The sequence below is a fragment of the Antechinus flavipes genome, chromosome 2, assembly GCF_016432865.1.
Source record: "Antechinus flavipes isolate AdamAnt ecotype Samford, QLD, Australia chromosome 2, AdamAnt_v2, whole genome shotgun sequence".
NCBI classification, from domain to species: domain Eukaryota; kingdom Metazoa; phylum Chordata; class Mammalia; order Dasyuromorphia; family Dasyuridae; genus Antechinus; species Antechinus flavipes.
Genome location: NC_067399.1, coordinates 496852846 through 496874204, shown reverse-complemented (window position 1 = coordinate 496874204; position 21359 = coordinate 496852846). Strand labels below are relative to the sequence as shown.

General features: G+C 40.1%; 1 protein-coding gene across 1 annotated transcript in view; it reads left to right on the top strand.

Moving 5' to 3' along the window:
- COL27A1 (collagen type XXVII alpha 1 chain) overlaps nucleotides 1-21359 on the top strand; it is a 243335-nt gene that overhangs the window by 47518 nt on the left and 174458 nt on the right. The window contains exons 6-8 of the mRNA XM_051979980.1: nucleotides 2418-2471; nucleotides 4244-4297; nucleotides 21038-21082. Of these exons, the coding sequence (XP_051835940.1) occupies nucleotides 2418-2471; nucleotides 4244-4297; nucleotides 21038-21082 (153 nt within the window). The remainder of the gene's footprint in view (nucleotides 1-2417; nucleotides 2472-4243; nucleotides 4298-21037; nucleotides 21083-21359) is intronic.

Here is a 21359-nt window from a genome sequence, read left to right as displayed (position 1 = left end):
GTTATGACATCAAAAATGTAAGTTAACTTTGGTTGTATTGTTATTTGTATTATTTTGGCATTATATTGGTGTACTAAATATTTCTCTGGGAATAAGAATAATCCTTTCTTAATTTGTCTTTTATTTCTTTAAAGAGCACTTTGTAATTGAACCTATACAAGTCTTTTGTGTGCTTTGGTAGATTGATTCCCAAATACTTGGTGCATTTTGTAATTACTTGTAATGGAATTTCCTTTTCTATTATTGCCTCTTAGATTTTCTTATTTTATAGAAATGTAGTTGATGTTTGAGAGTTTACTTTGTAGCCTGCATTGCTGCTAAAGCCATTCATTATCTCAATTAGTACTTTTGCTGATTCACTAGGATTTTCCAAGTATACCATCATAACATCAGCAAAGAGGGATAGTTTTTTTTTCCTCCTCTTTATCCATTTTTCAATTTCTTTTTCTTGTCTTAGTGTTATTGCACTTCCAGAAGTACATAAATAATAGAAGGAGAGTGGGTCTCTTTGACTGACTCATATTTATTGGAAAACGTTCTTGTGTATCCTCATTGCATATGATGCTTGCTTTAATATAGTCACATTCTTTGAATAATTCCAAATTATTTGAATGTGAGTTTTTATCCAGGAGGATAAAGAATGCTAAAAATCAAAGTGCATACAGCTAAGGCCCAGTCAGTAATGACAGAGAAATAAGGATGGGTGTTACTTCAGGTTTGTAATTAGGGAAAAAATTATAATAAAGAAATCTTGGTATAGGTGGGATTCCAAAGAGATTGTGGTTGCTGTGTTCCTAAAATCCCTTCAGATAAGCTAGAAACAACCAAAAGTGATAGCATTAGGGAATGACTCTCAACTGATCCAGCTAAGGAGGCATCTAGTTCTGCCTTTCCATGCTCCCTGCTGACCTGAGTGTTTAATGTGTTTTTGGAACATCCACCTGTTTTTGGATGCTCAGCCAAACCTTGAGGCTGTTTGATCCTATGTTTCTGCCTATTATTCACAGAGGACTTTGGCTCAATCTGTGAAAGGCATTCCCTTCCATCTCAGAGACTAACTGCTTCTCCCTGTGCCATCAATCAGCAGCATAATATCTTAGAATTTGGAGCAAATTAATTGACAATAATTTAAAAACAATCGATCAACAAGCATTTATCAAGCACTAGTTATGTGCTAGGCATGCTAGGTGCTGGTGATACAAGATAAAATAGAGCCTACATTCTATAGGGGAAACGGGTATATTCATAGGCTATTTATTCAATATCTATCTATATATACATGTGCATATGTGTTATATGCACACACATGTGCACATATCTACAAGACACACAAATATACATGTGTATGTGTTTAGATATAAGTTAGGTGAAGTGCCAGGTCTGGAGTCCGGAAGATTCATCTTCCTGAGTTAAGATATAATAGGTCTCAGACACTTACTGGCTATGTGATCCTGGGCAAGTCACTTAATCTGTTTCCTGAGCTGGAGAAGGAGTATCTTTGCGCCCCCCCCAAAAAAAAAAAAAAACCCACGTGGAGATATAAGGAGCCAGACGCAACTGAAAAATAATTTCATAGTGATACCACACACATATGGTATATACAAGTATGAATATGTGTTATATGTATATGGAAACAAATATATTTAGGTATTTAGATATATACACATGTGTATACAAACATAAAATAAATTCGAGACAATTTTGGAGAACAAAAGATTGTTAGAGAAAAAAAGAGTGTTAAATTTGGAGCCAGAAGATTTAGGTTTGTATCTTTTCTCTGAAACATATTCTACAACTTTGGAATGGTTACATAAACTCTTTAAGCCCTCAGTATTCTAAAGTGAGTATAATATAAATATAATATAGAAGTATAAATCATAAAACGAGAATAAAATAGTTGTATCACCTCATGGTTTATTATGAGGAAAGTAATATATTCCAAAACCTGTAAAAATGTCAGATATTATTAATATGACTGTGCTAGCCCTAATGCATCACAGTGTGCCGCTGAAGGGGTATTAACTTGCTGGGTACCAACAAATTAAAGGATAATCATGTCAAATAGAGTGGAGACAGTGTGTGCTTGAGATGCCCTCAAGAGGAGGGTCAGAAGGTATTTCTTGCTTCACAGGGAACCTGACTGAGAACTAACAGAGGAGATGAAGCTAGAAGGGGCTAGGATTCAGTAGCTGGGTTGAGGTGACAAGTGGTGGACCAGATTGATAGGCTGACAACAGAGTTAAAGCTGGCCAGAAGCCAGGTGGAGTAGTTGAGGTCCTTCTTTCAGTCAGGAGGTATGTGGGAGAGACTGGAGGGAGCCTCCATTTTCTGACAATAAGGGACATCTCGGAGCGAAGCTTTCAGGGGAGGAATCTTTCCTAACATGGTCACAAACTGGATTTTTTCTGTTGTTGTAGGGACAAAAAGGAGATCCTGGGCTATCCCCTGGAAAAGCCTATGACGGTGACAAGGTAGGTCTGCTCTGATGTGGGGATGGTGGTGAAAGAGTTGGTATTATCAGCTGATGTCAACAAGGCTTTAGGTTTTTTTTTTCCTAACCACCTAACTCAGCAGATACAAATCCCATTAATCCTCAGACCCCAAGAGTACCGATTTAGTTACCTCCAAGCAGCCCCAAACTAGAAAATGCTGCAATTATCTTCAGCTTTATAAGATGTTAATTTCCTTTCTAAGAAGTGTTCACCTTCCCAGTTTGGGTAAGTGATGATTTATGTCAAGGCAAAATATTGATTATGTAGACTTTCTACCTAAATTCTTTCTGGGGCAGACAGTTAACTGAAAAGAAAAAGCTCATGTAGGTGGTCGGACTGCCTCTCATTTGTAAGGCTGTCAGAGTTACCCAATGAAATAGCTTTCCTAGACCATCATTTAAACAGCAGGCCCCCATCTTTGTTAAATCCCCCGTGCTTTGCCAGTCATCCTTCTTCTGGAAGGCATCCTGGAAGTCTGGGTCATATAATGTAGTAGAAAGAGCACTGGGTTTGGTGAGTTTGAATCTTGGCTTCAACATTTATTTATTTATGTGTGTTTTTTAGGTATGATGCTTCTTCACTTCTTTCACCTTGGGTTTTTTGCATCTTTAAAATCAAAAAGCTGGACTAGGTGATGACACAGTCTTGCTAAGGTCCCTGCCAGTGATTTCCTATGATCCCTGTGATAAGTATTATGAGCAGCCCCTGAGCTCCCTTCTCACTCTTGGGAACCCTGTGAATACCTTTTTGTGTAGCTTCCTTTTTCCTTTGTACCCTGCTTCCCTGACACCAAAGCTGGGGAATCATAAGGCTCTTAGCCCCTTTTTCTGAGCATGCCTTTCCTCCAGGTGTTCCTGGGAATACTGTACTCCCAGCTGCAGTGGGAAACCCTGCCCGAAGCTCTGGCTCTCCACTTTCATTAGTTATTAGAGATGTGTGTTAGTTGCCTTTATGTAGGAAAAGGCAACCATCAGTCCAATCACTTAAATCACATAATAAAGAGCTCTGTGAGGCTGAAAAGCCGGGAGGCCTGGGATTCTGTACATTGAAGTCATAAAATAGAAATGACTTGTGCCAGAGGATTTAATCCATCCCTACAACGTCCCCAATAAACCAAAGGAGTTGGAGGGTGGTAATCACCCAGAAGCACCGGAAACCTGTAAATCCACTCCCCGCCCCGCCATCCAACCCTCCTCCTAAATAGCCAGGAACAAGATCACTCAGCATCTCATATACAAGGGAAAGAACTTTACAGTTAGTTAGTCTGGCTTCCCTCTGGATGCTACCCAGAAACCCTTCCAGCAGGAGCAAGACTGGTGGAGTCTTTGTTTAAAATCCCAACCCTGTGGACCTCATGGGAATTAGCAGCAGCTGGTCACTTCTTTTCCCCTTTGGATATCATTATAAGATGTAGAATTTAGCCTCTGTTAAAGATATCGCAGTCTGGTATCTAAAATTCTCACTCTAGGGAGAGAACCATTGTTGCAGTCTTGGATGGAATGCCTCTTAAAGGTGTGTGCTTTGAAGAAAGTAGGAAACAATTCAGTTCTCTGAACAGTTGCCATAAGATGAGAAAATGTCATGTATCTGATACATAGGATGAGACTTTCCTGACAGGATAAAGGAGCCTGTGAAACAAGGACAAATGGCTGCATGGGGGCTTGATGATCCTCCAGGCGATTCCTTCCTCTCATGTGTTTCAGAGCTGGCCAGAATAGCTGTTATAGCATCACCCCACTTTGTATTTTCAGGGAGACATAGGCTTACCAGGACTGACTGGGACTCCGGGACCAACTGGCCGGAAGGTAAGTGGCTTTGTCTTTTTTTCCAGTCATTAGAAGAACTTGTTACTTGTATTTGGACACCATTTGTTAGTACTTTTTCCACGGCCCTGTGATTTGGGTAAGGGAACACTGAGGCAGCATAAGTAGGGCTTAGAGAGTTGGATTGTTTTTTAAGAACCTCAGGTTTTTGTTGCTATTCTGCAAACATCTAGCTGTGTAACTTTCCTTGTCCTTGGGTCTCAGTTTCCACTTCTAGACAGTAATAATTTCTGCCTAGTTCCTTCCTGGTCCCTTGCTTAGAATGCCCTTTCCTCTCCTCTCTTGTTGATCTTTTATCTATTGGACCTCCCTTCCAAACTAAGTCATAAGCACCTTGAGTTTAGGGCCTCCCAGCATTCTACATTAATGGTGAATCTAATGATTCACAACTTCAGACCAGCTCACAGACTTTTTTTAATGATATAATGGCTTTGTCCAATGATGGATCAAGGAACCAAAGCCTCAAATTTCCAGCTGTGGTTACAGTGGCTGACTCTTTCCCATCATGGCAATAATCTGTGATTTTGACCATTGCCATCCCATCCAGCTTCTTCTTTAGTTTTGTTCAGGATTTCAGCTCTGGTCTTCCTTTGATGTTGATTGCATTGTAGTGGGGAGGGGGAAAATGATCTCTTCCACTTATCCTTATTTTTTGAGAATTTAGATGGAGAAAAATGGGGACTCAGCCTTGGGAGGATAGAGCAGTGCAATAGGCTAGTTCCAGCCCTCTTCATACAAACCTGGAGGGGACAGACCCAGACAAGAAGCTGAGATTGTCTGCAGGCTGTGGAGAAACACTGATTTTTTTGGCCCAGGAAAATACTGTGGGCCTCTCTCCTCTGGGCTGCAGCCCTGTCTAATGGATGAAGTGTGAGTTACATAGTTTTCCTACACTAGCAGCTTATAAAGCAGAGTGTGGTGGTTTTGATCTGTCCAGCCCTGAATCTGGACTGGAATATCAACAGATGGTGGAGAGAACTCTCTCACTTTTTCTCAAAAGTCCATGTTAACTTGGGGAGGAGTTCCCCAGGGTCAGGTTGGAGTGCTGGTCTTTCTTCAGGTAAAAGGGAGCTCATGACTAAACCAAAACGACAAACCTGTTCACTTGGATACACTATGACTTGTCTTTCTAAATTCAGAAAAGGTGTCTGTGGTTGGAAAAAAATACTTGGCAAAACAATATACATTTTGAATTCCCTGTTGGCCCCAATCCAGTCTAAATATCACGGAGCTTGGTCTACTAGGGAGAGAAGTGGCAGGGAGAGAGGGGGGGAGGGAGAAAGAAAGGGAGAAGGGGAGAGAAAGGGAAAAGGAAAGGGAGAGGGAGAAGGAGAAGGAGAAGGAGAGGAACAGGGAGAAGGAGGAGAGGGACGAAGAGAGGAGGGGAGAGAGAGGGAGAGAGAGAATCTAGGAGAGCTTGAATCTAGGATAGGGATTGTACCAGTTTGGGCAGGGTAAATGGAAAAGGGTCATCTGGGCATAACAGGAAATTCTTATGTAGTTTTTTCTAATTAAGCTTTCCAGCTACAAAACAGTTTCTTTTCTGGGTTTTCTCCATCTACCACAAACATTTTTTCCTTTGTGAGAATGTATGAGTCTTCTCCTTCCTTCAACCAGTCACCTGTAATGGTATTCTCTCTTTTTCTGGCATAATGGACACCACAAAGAGTGATATCTTCTTGGTGTGTCTCGGAGTTGGCCCTACCCTTGTTCCACCAGTTGGAGTGTGGTATCTTTGGAGAGATGGGTCTCAAGTTAAGATCAAGTGGGTTCGATTTTTTTTCTGAATGTTTTTAGAAACTAAGATCTCCCTGAACCTGAATCCATGCCCTTAGCGAGTCCTTTTAGATAAAGATGTAACTGTCTCTCTCTTTGTAAGTCGCTGGGGAATCTGGTTTTCAAGGGAAGCTGCCATGACCTGCGTGCTTACTTGGTGATGTGCAGGAGATAGCTATACGTCCCAGGAGGCCTGGAGAACAAGCCTTCTAAAGTTACCTGCAGTAGAGATAGTCACAGTTATTCTGATTCTTTGGAGTTCTAGAGATGGAAATCCAACTGATAAAGCAGCCTCTCCTTATGACGGCAGAGACTCCACATGTGACATTAATCCAGGTCCATATAGCAGGAATTTGGTTGGCAGAGCCACCAAAGGTGCCCACTTTAGCTTCCCATCTTCTGGTTCTTTGTGAGATCTGTGATCTCAATAGCAGACACTGCTCTCCTGCGTCAGGCATCTGACCTTTCCTATGGTCAGCCTCCATGGCCTTTCAGCACTTTGTACCATTGTTCATGGCTCATATTTCCTTGGCAGCCACTGGGCATGTCTCTTATTTCTCTCCAGGAAGTCCTACTCCTAGCTGGTTGACTTTATCCTTTTCCTAGAAGTCCCAAATGGGTGAGCTGGGGTTCTCCTCCCTAATAACTGGACCAAAAAACTTATCTGGACAAGCTCCTAACAAAACAAGCATCAAAATACCACACCAGTTGCTGAGGCCATCTGCATTCTTCCTTACAAATGCTACATCGATGTATTCCCAAGATACTATTAGGAGTTATAAGAACTTGTTTTTAGACTTAAGTCCATCACTAACTTTTTGGGTGATCTCAGATGAGTCCAATCCTGTCTGATCCATTTTTTATTTTTATTTTTTAAATTTATTTTTTATTTTTAAAAGACTAGTTCTTCCTTTCTTAATTGGGCTGGAAATACAGGGGCTACTGTATTTCCCACTGTTCCCACTGTGATCAGCATGCTTCCATGCTACCTTGACCTGCTTTATTTCTAACATGGGTAGGATCTGGTCTCCCTTCATACTTGCTCTTGGGAATTCACCATATTTATGCCAAACTTAGTGAAGACATTAAATTAGCTTAGCCTACTTTAGCTCAGAACTCCTAAGCTCAAGAGATCCACCAGCCTTAGGCTCCCTGGCAGTAGAGATGTATTATATGACCTCAGTTAAATTCAGTTTAGTAAGCATTTATTAAAAACAGCTACTTTAAGCCAAACACTGTGCTAAGAACTGGGAATGAAAACAATCCCTTCCTCCTCAAGAAGCTGACTTTCTCCTAGGAGCAAACAATAGGTAAACAGTTGAGCAAATGTAAAAAAATAAACAAAACAAATATAACAACAAATAACAACAACAACAAAACAAATAATTTCAGAGTAGGTGGATGGTGAGATCAAAAAATTTAGGTTCATTGGATGTCTGATCTGAAAAGAACCTTAGAACATAGCATTAAAAAAAGTTTCAATGATGGTCTTTATTTTTTATACCTTGCTCATTTCTAAATATTATTCACCCCACCATCATAGATCCCTCTTTTGTTAAACATTTAAGTAAAACCAACCTACACATGCTCTACATATGTCTGTAACCAGTGGTCTTTTTGTTATGTAGAACAAGGTGGTTTTCCTCATCTTCTCTCTGGAGTCACCAGGGGCAGCTAGGGATATACAGTAGATAGGGCTGTAACTGAAATTGGACCTGTATTCACATCCAGCCTTAAATTCATAGCCATGTGTCTCTGGGCAAGTCATTTAAGCTCTTTGCCTCAGTTTCTTCACCAGTAAAATGGGGATAATAATAGCATCTATCCCCCCAGGGTTGTGAGTCAAATGAGATGATTTTTGTAAAGCTCTTTACAGACCTTAAATCTCTGTATAAATGTTAGTGGTGATGATGATGTGTATTTTTAGTTCAGCTTTCATAATTGTTCTCATCTACACCATTGTAGTCATTGTATGTAATAATAGCACCTACCTTGTAGGGTTGTTCTGAGGTTCAAGTTGGTTGATATTGTAAAGCGTGTAACATGGTACCTGGCCCATAGTACGCTCTTTATAAATATTATTGTTGCTGTTGTTATTGTTCTTGTTATCTTGGTTTTGTTTTTTTGGCAACATTCACATAAAGCTCCAGTGCTTCTTTTTAATTTCTCATCTTTATTTCCTCAGGTGTAATAGTCTCCATTCCATTTGTGTATCACAATTTTTTGAGCCATTCCTTGGGAATCAATGGGTACCCACTCTTTTTCTAGTTTTCTGATAACTGCCACCAAAAGTACTGCCAAGGATATTTTGGCATATTTGGAGCCTTTCAGTTTTAGCCTCCTTGGGCCATGTGCCCAGTAGTAAGGATCATGGATCAAAAGGATATGAACAGTTTAGTAACTTCAGATTAGAACACAGCATTCTGCCTTTTGGGTCAAAGGATATAAAGAATTTAGAAACCCATTCCCCAGATAATTCCAGATTAGAACATAGAATGCTGTACTTGGGTAAAAGGATATAAACAGCTTAGTAACCCTTTCCCCAAATAATTCCAGATTAGAACATGGAATGTTACACTTGGAAGGGTCTAGAGAAATCATTTAGTTCAGGTCCCTCATTTTCAAAATGAGAATACGCTGACTAAGAGAGACTAAGGTGATACATGTCATCACAGAAACTCTTAGTGTCTGTTTCCTAGTTTGTAAGATAGGAATAATGATAACTTTCCCACCTACTTCATAATGAATTATGGGGAACATATAATACTACATATATAAGTGATAAATGTTACATTTAATAAGTATTTATTAAGCATCTCCTAGTTCCAAGGTACTACACTTGATTAGGTGATATCAGTCAATCAAATAAGCATTTATTAAGTACCTAGTGTATGCTTGAGTTTCACATTAGGTATACAAGGACAAAAAATAAAGCAATACCCTGAGGGTAGAGACTGATTCACTCTTTTATTTGTAGCTCCAGCTCCCAGCCTATTTCTTGGCATATAATAGATGCTTAATAAATGCTTTTCAAGTGACTGATTCTATTGGAGAAAAGCACCATGTACATATATTACTATGTGCAAAATATATAGAAGATTGTTGGGGAGGAAATAGGAGCTGAGGAATTCAAGGAAGACTATAAGAGGTGGTCTTTGATCTGAGTTTTGGAGAAAACTGGGGACTTTAAGAAGCAGAGTAAGGAGGCTTCCAGACATGGAAGCCAACCTATGCAAAAACCTAGAGATGGGAGATTGAATGTCACCTATAAATAACAGCAAGAAGTTTGGCTGGATCAAAAAGTCTGTGAAGAGGAAGAGTGTATAATAAGGATGAAAAGAAACGTTGGAGCCAGATTGTGAAGGGCTTAAAAGACCTGTATCCGAGGTAATAGGGAGCCATATATACTGTTGAGTGGATCTCTGGTTACATTACTTGGAACTGATAGCACTGATGTCTAAAACTGGAAAATGGCATGATCATTTAGATTTTTATGGACCATATGGATTTTCACTTAAAGTCACTGCAGAGAAAAGGAAATGCCATAACTGCATGGCCTTAAAATTTGAGTCTTGAAGCTGAAGTCATGTTTAACATTGATGGTGCTGTGAAAATGGATTTGGATCCTGGTCTTCTCCATGTAGCGGAGGCTTCTCATATACAGCATCCCAAACAATGGCCCTGGGGTGCAGGATGAACAGGTGGGCTCTTGGGACTTGCTCAAAAGTTGGACATGGGGTAGTGGTTATCAAGTTTGTCAGATCCCTGGCCCACGGGGATGGAAGCATGAGATTATGCATCTGCTGAGCACAACAAGGATAACCTCCTCAGGCTGGAAGGGGAGATGGGGTGCTGCTTTGGATACAATACCAATGAGGTGATGTCTGGTTTTTCCTGAATGTCTTAAGTAAATGATTAATTCAGGCCAGAAACCAAAATATAAACCTAGTCATATTATAAATATAAATTCTACCAGAGAAACCTCTAGGGGCCCTACATAGACTGTCACTGATGCCCAGATCCCATGAGTTTGCTGTTGTATTTCTGCCTTGGACCTCTGACTATTAATGGGACAGTTAAAACAGTGCTGGCTCGAAAGGGGTACCTGTCACTCACTGGGAAATGAGTGCCCTGTGGCCGGCCTTGTGGTTCCCAGCCTTTAATTGCCAGACAATGTCTGAGGAAGATAATGGCTCATCTCATTTTGGCCAGCATCCCCCTGTCATTTGGAGCTATTTGAAGATGGACACCGGCTGGTAAACAGCCCTGTTCTGATGACTTTCGGGAGACTGGTGATGGTCCTTCCTCTAGTAACAGAGCTGACACTGGGTTGTGGTGGCTCACAGCCCACCAGGAAATTCCTGTGATTTACACTTTCTTGTGCAATCACATATAACAGTTATGTGCTACTATTAATGGGAGGAAATTAGTTGAATGGATGGAGCACCAGATGGGGGAATCAGGAAACATTGATTCGGCTCTTATCTCTGCCACTTTGCTTGTCTTTGTGACTTTAGGCAAGTCATTTCTCTTGGGTGTCAACTTCTTCCTCTGTAAAAGGGAATCACTGGACTAGATGGATAGCATCTAAAGTTAGGTGGGGAACAGAACCCTGTATGCAGTAATAGCAATATTGTATGATGAACTGTGAATGTCTTAGCTCTTCTCACCAACACAATCTCACAGGACTAATGATGAAGCATACTATCTGCCTCCAGAGAAAGAACTGAGATTGTTTGAATACAGACTGAAGTAGGCTATTTTTCATTTTTTCCTTTCATTTTTAAAAATTCAAGTTGTCTTGTACAAAATGACTAATACGGAAATGTTTTACATCATTGCATATGTATTACCTATATCTGATTACTTACCATCTCAGAGAGAGGGGGAGGGGAGGGATAGAATTTGGAGTTCAAAACTTTAAGTACAAATGTTTCAAAATTGAGAAAAGAAAGTTAGATGGGGGCAGATGTGGCAGCGTAGCTTGCTAAAGAGGTCTGCCCAATTTAAAAAAAAAAAAAAAAAGCATGGACACGTTGGCTGGGGGCAAAAGCTTGAGGCTATTGCTTATTATGCTTTTTTAAAAAGTAATTTCCTTTCTCATTCTGAGCCTTGTGACCTCAAACCAGCTTCATTTCTGGGCCGTGACTTGCTTATGGTATGGAAGAGGGTCCATGGCCACCAGTCCTACAAAGTGTTGGCAATGTTTGCATCAGTTGACCACAGGGATTTCAGATGCAAACATAGCACTCAGCAGTCTGAGAAGTGAGTAGGTATAGAAGGAATGCTTGTAAAATAACCCAATGACTTGGATCTCACTGACTCTGTTCTGTTTGTAATTAAGCGTTCCAGTTTCCTGGGGTCGTATGTGTGAGAATCTTTGTGCACGCGCCTGTGGGTGTTTAGAAAGGCTTGTTGAAGACCAAAAGTTTCCTCTTGTTATTGCAAATGCATTCTGGGAAGTCTCAAGCCCCACAATCTCAGAACATTATAAATGGAAAAGACTACTGCAGTCATCTAGTCTGACCCCTCATTTTGCAGGTGGGGAAACTGAGTCACAGAGGAAGTCACTCAGTGCCTAATGGCAGAAACTCAGGCTTCCGGCTCCCATTCCAATATTTTTTCCAGTATAAGTTATTACAATGAGATCCTCTATTCATCTGGAGTGTAAATTCTGGAAACTTCTGCCCTGACCACTTTTAAAATTGGTTGTCATACCTGTCTTTCTTTTCCTTTATTTTCCCTACTCACACTAGAATCTAGATGTGTGTACTTACATGCCAAACAATGGACTCTAAAATGTGGGTCCTGGACTGGGTTCTCTCTTGTACCCTTAAAATCCCGAGATCAGTGGTTGATGGTGGATATTTGTATTTATTAAGTACCCCTTCTGTGCGAGGTAGTGCTCTGGGCAGGATAATCTAATGTGCCTAAACTAGGTCTGGCAAAGGACATTGGATTTTGAATCAGAACACCTGGCTTCAGGTTCCACTACTTTCAAGCTGTCAAATAGTCATCTTGGTTAACTCAAGTCAAATCAACAAGAATTTATCAAGTGCTTACTATGTGGAAAGCGTTCTTTAAGGGGCTCCTATCACCTCTTGGATCAAATATAAAACCCTCTGACAGCATTCAAAGCCCTTCATAACCTGGCCCATCCACTTCCTCCCACCCAACCATTCTATCTTCATATCTTATACCCCATTTTCTGCCTACCTTATCACCTAGTAACACTGGTCTCCTTGTTGTTTTTTGATAGTATTTTTTTCAAATTCCATCATTTATCATTTTCCTTTTTTTTTGTCACATTAGCCAATCTGAGAGGTAGGTAGTGGTACCTCAGAGTTGTTTTAATTTGCATTTCTCTAATCAAAGTGATTTAGAGTACTTCTTCATATGCCTATAGATAGCTTTGATTTCTTCATCTGTAAATTGTCTGTTCATGTCCTTTGACCCTTTATCAATTGGGGAATGACTTGTATTTGTATACATTTGACTTGGTTCTCTGTATATTTGAAAAATGAGGCCTTTATTAGGGGCACTTGTTATAAAGGTTATTCCCCAGGTTTTTACTTTTCTTCTAATCTTAGTTGCACTGGTTTTGTTTGTGCAAAAGCTTTTTAATTTAATATAATCAAAATTATCAATTTTATATTTTGTAATGCTATCTCTTATTTGTTCATAAGTCCATAGCTCACTTAACTTCTCCTTTAAGAATTTGGATGCTATGCTGCTTGGTGCGTATATGTTTAATATTGATATTACTTCATTGTCTATCAGACCTTTTAGCAAGATGTAGTTTTTTTCCTTATCTCTTTTAATGTCTCCATTTTTGCTTTTACTTTGTCTGAAATTACTATTGTTGCTCTTGTCTTTTTTGTATTGTTTTGTTTTTTTATTTTAGCTGAAGCATAATAGATTCAGCTCCAGCTCTTTACCTTTGTGTGTGTCTCTATTTCAGGTGTGTTTCTTGTAAATAAAAAATGTTCTTGTAAACATTGTAGAATTCTGGTTTTTGAGCCACTCTGTTATCTGCTTCTGTTTTATGGAGAATTCATCCCATTCACACTCATAGTTATGCTTATGAGCTGTGTGTTTCCCTCTCTCCTTTATTTCCTCCTGTTTGTTTTCTACTTTCACCTTTTCCCACTTTGACAGTATTTTGCTTCTGTCTGCCATTCCCCTTTATTTAATCTTTTCCTCTCTTTCTTACCTGTCAGGAGAAATATATGCAATCAATTGAAAAAAGAAATATATTATTACTTCTTTGAGCCAATATTAATTGAAAGTAGGGTTCAAGTGATGCCCATTACCTACCCTCCCATCTTTCCCTCTACTGTAATAGATTTTTTTTGCATCTCTTCTTACTTTTTAAGCAGTTGGTTTTTCCAAGGTGCTGACTCTTTTTTTCATAGGTCTCTTGTGTCACTCTCATTTCTTTTTCCAAATTTTCTTCTACCTCTCTTATATGATATTTAAGCTCCTTTTTTGAGCTCTGGATTCCATGGATTCTTTCTAGACTTGAGGCCACTTCCCACTTGGGACTAGGGGGAAGTTTGCCCATAGGTATTTTGATACTGTTGTCATCTTCTGAGTTTGTGTCTTGAGCTTCCTTGTCACCATAACTTTCTATGGTCAGATTCTTTCTTTGTTGTTTTTTGGCTTAAAAAAAATCCATCTCTGCTCCTGAGGTGGAAAGAGAGCTGTGTTACGTTTCCTGTGCCAGGGGCTAGCTGCAGGTCCTGACTGTTTACCTGATGCTGCACTGATGTTGCACTGATGTTGCCCTGAAGCCCATGGGGGACCCTCATGTCTGATGCTGTGCTGAGGCTGGTGGAGTGTTTCCCTGGGGATACACTGACACGTGGGATAATTTGGCCACTGATGGCTCCCTTTTTTCTGGGACTCAAGCATGGCGGAGACTCGGTGCTGGAGGCTGCCTGTTTGCTTAGGCATCTGTAGGGTTGACAGCTAGTTGTTTACCTGAGGTTATGCTGAAGCACCTGGAGGTCTGACAGCTAAGGGTTGCCTGTTTGCCCAGGGCTACACTGAAGCATGTGGTAGCTCTTGGAATTGGAATCTGCCCATTCCCCTGGCTATGCTGAGGCACATGGAAGGTCCTACTATTGGCATCTCTTGCTGATTTGCTAAGGTGGGACTTGCTGCTGGCTTGGTTTGACACTTCCTGTCCTGAACTTTCCTTCCCATTTGCCTAAATGAGACAGACCTCTCTTGCTGATTTTCTAAGTTTCTTGGGCTAACAAATTGTTAGCCTTCTGGCTGCTTCTGCTGTTCCAGGATCTATTTTGAAGCACTATTTTATGGATTTTGGAGGCGAATATGGGAGAGTTATTTTGATTTCCTGCTCATTCCACCATGTTGGCTCCTGGAACTCCAGTCCTCTGTTATCATCTCCAGTTGACCCTATTTATGGCTTATTTGTACATAGTTGTTTGCATATCATCTCCCCCTGTTGGAAAGGGACTGTCGTTTTACCTTTTTACCTTTCTTTGTATCCCCAGTCCTTAGCACAACATTTGGTACATAGTAAGCACTTACTAAATGTTTATTGGACCAACTGACTGACTGCTCCTTGCTTTCTTCACCTGTAAAAATGAGGAGGGTTGGATAAGACACCAAATGTTCTTTTAAGGTCCCTTTTTGTCCTATTTTCTGTGATCTTATTATGGATCTCCCCTTACTTCAAATAAGAAGCACACAGTTTCTCAATCAAAAGGTACACTGAAGGTCTATTAGTTTAGGCTTCTATTCAATATAGGATTTCTTCTAAAGCATTCCTGACAGGTAGTCATCCAGCCTCTGGAAACTCCAATAAAGACAGAAGAAAAGAAACAAGCATTCATTAAAGTGTCTATGTGTGCTAAACACTTTACAAATGGTACCTTATTTGTTACTCACAATAATCTTGGAAAGTAGGTTTTTTTTTATACTTTATGTATTTTACAGCTGAGGAAAATGAGGCAGAGAGAAGTTAAGTGAGTTATCAGGGTCACATTAGCTAGTACATATCTGAGATTGAACTTGTGTCACAAGTATTTGAACTTGACTTCTCCTGACCATAAGCTTAGCATTCTATCCATTGTTATACCACCCAGCTAGCTGGGGCATACTATGTCATGATTCAAACTCTCTCATTATTTAGTTATTTTTAATTGTTCCCAACTTTTTTGTCCCCATTTGGGACTTGCTTGACAAAGACTCTGAAATAGTTTGACATTTCCTTCCCCGGCTCATTTAATAGATGAGGAAACTGAGGCAAACAGATTTAAATGGTTTGTCTAGGGTCACACAGATAGTAAGTGTCTGAGCGAGGATTTGAACTCAGGAAGATGAATCTTTCTGACTCTTGGCCTGACACCTGACACCTGGCTCTAATTGTAAGAGATTTCTCTTTTGCATTGTTCCCAGATCAGTCTCTCCATGATGTTTCTCCCTTGATCCTAATTTTGCCCTTTGGAGCTACAGAGAGCAAGTATTAAAATATTAGGAAATAATGATCTCATCTTCTCATGTTTTTTTTTTTCTTTTCTGAGCTACATATCTCAGCTCATTTAGATTTTAAATGAGATGTTTTCCAAACCCTTCCCCATTATGATCTCTCCCCTTGGATTGCTATAGATTTTCAATATCCATTGTAAACAAAAAATGGTGCCCAGAATTAGACACAGCCTTTTCTGGCTTGTTGAGCATTATTTCCTATACTCTGCCATTCAGTGAAACTGGCCTCTACTATTCACAAAGGCATTCTCTAATACTCCCATCTCCTCTTACTGTCCCGCATGCCTGGAATTCCTTCTCCCATCAACTCTACCTTACTTGCTTGGAAAACGAAAATCCCAAGTAGCCTCTTCTTCATGAAACCTTTCTCTGATCTCCTGAACTGTGTGTTGCTCTTCCTTTTAAGCTGCCTTGTGTTTAATCACCTTGGATTTATTTGCATTTGTTCTTTTTATATTTTATATATGACCTTATTGTCTTTCCCATTCAAATGTAAGCTCTTTGTGAATAGTGATTATTTAATTTATTGTAATTGTATCCTGGGAATCCATCATGGTACCTGGAGCACCATTTACTGTTGATCAGTTGTTCAGTCCTGTCCAATTCTTCACGATCCCATTTTTCTTGGCAAAGATACTGGAGCAGTTTATTTCCTTCTTCAGCTCATTTTATAGGTGAGGAAATTGAGGTGAAGAGAGTTAAATAACTTGTCTAGGATCACATAGCTAGTAAGTATCTGAGGCTGGATTTGCACTGAGGGAAATAGTCTTCCTGATTTCAGGCCCTGCACTCTATCTACTGTGCCACCTAACTGTCCCTGGAATACCTTATGCATTTAATAATTGCTGATTGGCTGATTAATTGTGTCTGGTTGGAGGCAGCTTAGGACAATCAAAGGATCACAGATTAGAAAGAGGATTTTAGAAGTCATTAGGTCCAGTTATGTCATTTTATAGATGGGAAAAGTAAGACCAGAGAAGTGAAGGTATTTACTCAAATGATAGGTGATCAGTGTGAGGCTAAAGATTTAAATTCAGGTCTCAGGACTCCAAATTAAATATCCATTCAATTACCTCTGTTTGCATTCCTGTTGGAATGACATTGTTCTTAGGCAGGAGTCATCTTTATGAAACTTAATTTTCTTGTCCAAAAACACCAGAGTAAACTGCTTCTAGTTGGTTTCCAAGACTAAAAGGGATGTATATAGGTCACCAGAATGAGCTGTTCAATGAGGCAATGAGATCTCAATCACTCAGTCACAAAGCCAAGTATTCAACAAAAGACTGGATGAGATTGCTGAAAATCCTGTAAGGAGAATAATTGGGTGAAAAATTAGACTAAATAAACTGGTGCCAAGAAGCATTTGTAGAGTGGAAGAGAATACTACCCTGGCATGAAGGGAGAGGAGGAGCAGAGAACCTGCTTTATATCCCATTTCTCCCCTTTCATTATTTGGTAAAACTGGTTTCCTTTCTAGACCTCAGTTTCTTTATCTGTAAAATGATTCAAACAGTCCTTTCCAACTTGAAATCTAATAATAATTAGTATTTATATAGCACTTTAAGGCTTACAAAGCACTTTATTTACTGGAGGGTTATTAATGTGGGTTTTTTTATTTTTGTTTGTTTTGGTTTTGGGGTGGTTTTTTGGCAAGGCAACTGGGGCTAAGGGACTTGCCCATGTTCATATAGCTAGAAAGTGTTAAGTGTCATATTTGAATTCAGGTCCTCCTGACTTCAGGGATTATGCTGTATCCACTGCCCCATCTAACTGCCCCATTTGCTCTTTATAAAAAATAGCTCATTTTAATCTCACAGCAATCTTGGGGGATAAATAGTACTATTTTTATCCCCATTTTACATATGAGGAAACTAAAGTGGGCAAGGGTTAAGTGACTTTCCCAGATTCACACAGCTAGTAAGTATCTGGTCCTCTGAATGCCAAGTCCAAGAATTTTAACCACTATGATACCTAGCTGCTTAGCAAATCTATGATTCTAATGTCTTGAAGTTCTTTTGAATTCTAAGATTCTATAATTTTCCCATATTATTCTTCCCTGAAGCAAGTGGGATGCCCTTTCTAGGTTCTTTCTATACTGGTTTGCTGATTCTAATTGCTTCTTTTTAAAAAAATCATATTTTACCTGTTTCTTACTGAATACATGGATTCTTGACTTATCTAAGAGCCAAAAAGATTCTTAGAATCTTAAAATAATAAGGCCAGAAAGGAACTGTGAAAGTCTATTCTTGATCCTTTTAGTTTTCTAGAAGAGGAGCTAAAGAGGGGGCTGAATTGCTCAGGGCCACACATTGAGTTTGTGGCAGGAATCTTGGCCTCCCAACTCACGGTGCATTGCTCTTTCCACTATTAATGATAATAATAACTCATTTATATAGTGTGCTAAGATTTACAAAGCAATCTCCTTACTACAACTCTGTAAGGTTATTAGGCATTATTATTTCCATTTCAGGCTGCTTCTTTGGAGTTTTATTTGGAAAGTGAATTTAGGCTGTGGCTTGGATCCCACTGCTGTCCTCAAAGCAGTGGTGTTCGAGTAGCTGGTTGTCCAGGACACTGGTGACAGGTTGGGTGGGCGTCACTGCAGGACACAGGGACTCTGCATCCAAGCACACCCGGTGCCAGAGAGAACAGGATGCTGCTGCCTCCTCCTTCTCCATCTTCTCCACCAGCCAACACCCCATCCCTTAGGTCACTGCTTTCTGCTTTCCTCCAGACAGAATGTCTCATTCAGGCCAAAGGGATGAAGGGAACTTATTGACTTGGGCCAAGTTATGTTTTTTTAAGGGAGCTCTATTTGGAGGTGTTCGGAAAATTGAAGCTGGCAGGAAGGTTCTCCAACTGTAGCAGGTCCTGGTTCTTGTCACCACCTCCTGCATACACATAGAGAACCAAGAATTGTCTTCTTTGCTCTGAGACTCATGAGACAAGACATGGATGGAAAAAGGGAACATGGGAGGCCCGAGGTGGTGGGGTTGAAGAAAGAGATAGCCTCAGGGGTTGGCCAAGGACTTTGAGTTCAAAATCCTCAATTTGGACTTCAAGATCCTCTTCTATCTCATCTTCCATTATTTTTTCACAGGAACTCTCAGTTGCAGCCAAATTAATTTCTTCAATGTCCCTTAAACTCAAAGCTGTTGTTTAGTCCATTCCTTATTGTAACACCCTACCTTTCTTCTTTTTAATTTTTCAAATCTTCTATTTTCATTAGTGTCTAAATCAAGTCCTGACCCTTCTGTGAAGGGTCCTGTGAAGTCCTGACTTCTTCAAGCCAATTCCTCTCTTCCTCCTTGAAATTCCTATGGCATTATAACATCATTTTGGTTTTTAATCATGTGTTTCCTTGTGTTATATCCTAACTGTTCCCTCTGTGTCAATCTTCTCAACCCCAACTTGCCTTCGGTATCTTCAAGGGCAGAATCTTACACCAGTGAAACTTGCCCATTGAAACTCAATGGTCTGGCATTCTCTTCTATGTAAATCAGAAAGACCCAGGCTATCAGAAAATAAGATTCAGGAGGAAAGCAGAAAGGGCCTTTGAAGAGCCCAAGTAGATGGTACAGCTTCCTTGCATTAGAGCTCATTTACTTTGTTCTCAAGAGGGTCTTTTAGTTATTATTTGTTGAAGATACATCCACTGACTTGACATTTATGTGTAAAGATCCAGAGGATTTTGGAATGTCATATTCATGATACTGTTTTATGGCATCTCCAGCTGTAGCCAAAGCTAGCAAAGCTCATTGAGAGCAGAAGAGAAAAGAGAAATCAAAGACAGAGTCAAGAGTCAAAATATTCCAATGGGCAGAAAGGACCAAATCTAATGAAATGAGATTTAATGGAGATAATACTTGAGTTCAAACAATCAGCCATACAAGAACAGATAGGGGAGATATGGCCAGACTGGGTCTTTAATGGATTGCATCCTTATTATGATCCAAAAATGTAACATGACAGTGACACCTTCCCCTCATCTCAAAATTCATGATGTTATTTTAGGCTACATTGAGATATACAGAATCCTGGATGAGGGAAATGATTCTCATGGAGTAGCTTTATTTGGGTCAGACCATATTGAGAATATTCTGTACATTTCTGGGCTTCACATTTTAGGAAGAACACTGAGAAGCTTGAGACCCTGCTACATGAGAATAAGTTATAAGAATTATGGTATGTTTAACTTTAGAAAAAAAGTGGTCATTGGATTGTAGATTTAGAACTGGTAGGGGCCCAACCCCCTTAGTTTCTGATGAGAAAACTGGCAGAGAGGGATTAAATAACTTACCAGAACCACATGGTAAACATTTGAAGGAACATTTGAACTCAGGCTTCCCCATTTCCAAGTTTATTACTCTATTCCTTGTACTTCCTTGATGCTTATATAGAATAAGGTTTTAGGCTTCAAGTATTTGAAGGATACTAAGTAGGAAAGGGACCAGATCTATTCAGTTTGGCCTCAGAGGACAGAATGAGAAGATATAGATGGGGGTTGAAGAGAGCCACATTTAGGTTCCCTGCAAAGTAAAGTTTCCTAATAATTGGGGCTCTGGAGAAGTAGAGAGGTCCATCTTGGGAGGCAGTGAAACCTGGATGACTGCTTCAGAAGTGTGAATTAGACTCCTTTTCAGCTAGGGCTTACACTAACTTGCCACTTGGGATACTCCCAATTTTGAGATTCTTTGATGAGACTGCATAATTTTTTGAATAGAGTACCAAATGAAGAATGTAGATATCTGCATTCCACATCAGGTTCTGTTGTTGAATAGGACCTCATGTAAATCTATAAAGTTCTTTTGGCTGCAATTTTGTAAAGTGGGAAGACTGTCTCTTTCAAGAAGATGGAGGAGAGAGTAGTAGGTTACATCTTTTGGGAAGGAGAGTGGCTACAAACTCTAAAACCTACAAAGATTTAAAGCACTTTACAACTACAAACTATTTAAGATTCTCAAGACCCAGAAAGCTATCCAAAGAGAAGATCTTTGTCTACACTGGTATCATATTTTATTTCTGGCAAAGTCATGGTATCCTAGCATAGAGGATAGAAAACTGATCTCAGAGTTGGGAAAACCAGGGCTCTAGTCCGCCTTTCATGACTACTGTGTGACCCTGGGCAAGTCCCATAACCTCTCAGTACCTGAGGAGATAAAGCAGGTACCCATCTAAACTGGTCTAGGGGGTTCCTATAACCATTGGATATCCAAATCCAAGTTTTAAAAAAGTTAGTGATAAGGCCATGGAAATGTAATGGTTAATTTTAGCCACAAAACTGACAAATATCTTTCTGAGTCGGAAGCTATGGTTTCTGGCCCATGTGAACAGTTGGGTTGTTGTAGCTGTCTTACTCCCTCACCCCCAAATAGGAGTCCCTTAACATTTTTTTCTAACTTGGCCCTGGACATTTCTCCTTTACAGGGGCTGAAAGGCTATCTTGGACCACCTGGGCATCCTGGAGACCAGGTAAGTGAGTGTCCTGGCCCTATAGCTTGCCACAAGGCCTCAGTGGGGAGTTCTAGTCTAACTCTAGCCAGCTACAACCTAACTGATTTTCTCTGTAGCTAGAGATTGGCTCCCTAGGATCTCCCTTCCTGTCCATGTCTTCTGATTTATACCTTTATTGACATTCATAGGCACAGAGCACACTGTCTTCCCCCAGCCTATCCTGCATGGATGGGCCGCCAGTGAGTCTCTCCCATCCTTCCAGCTCCCTACCTGCCCTTTCCTCCAGCCCCTGGGC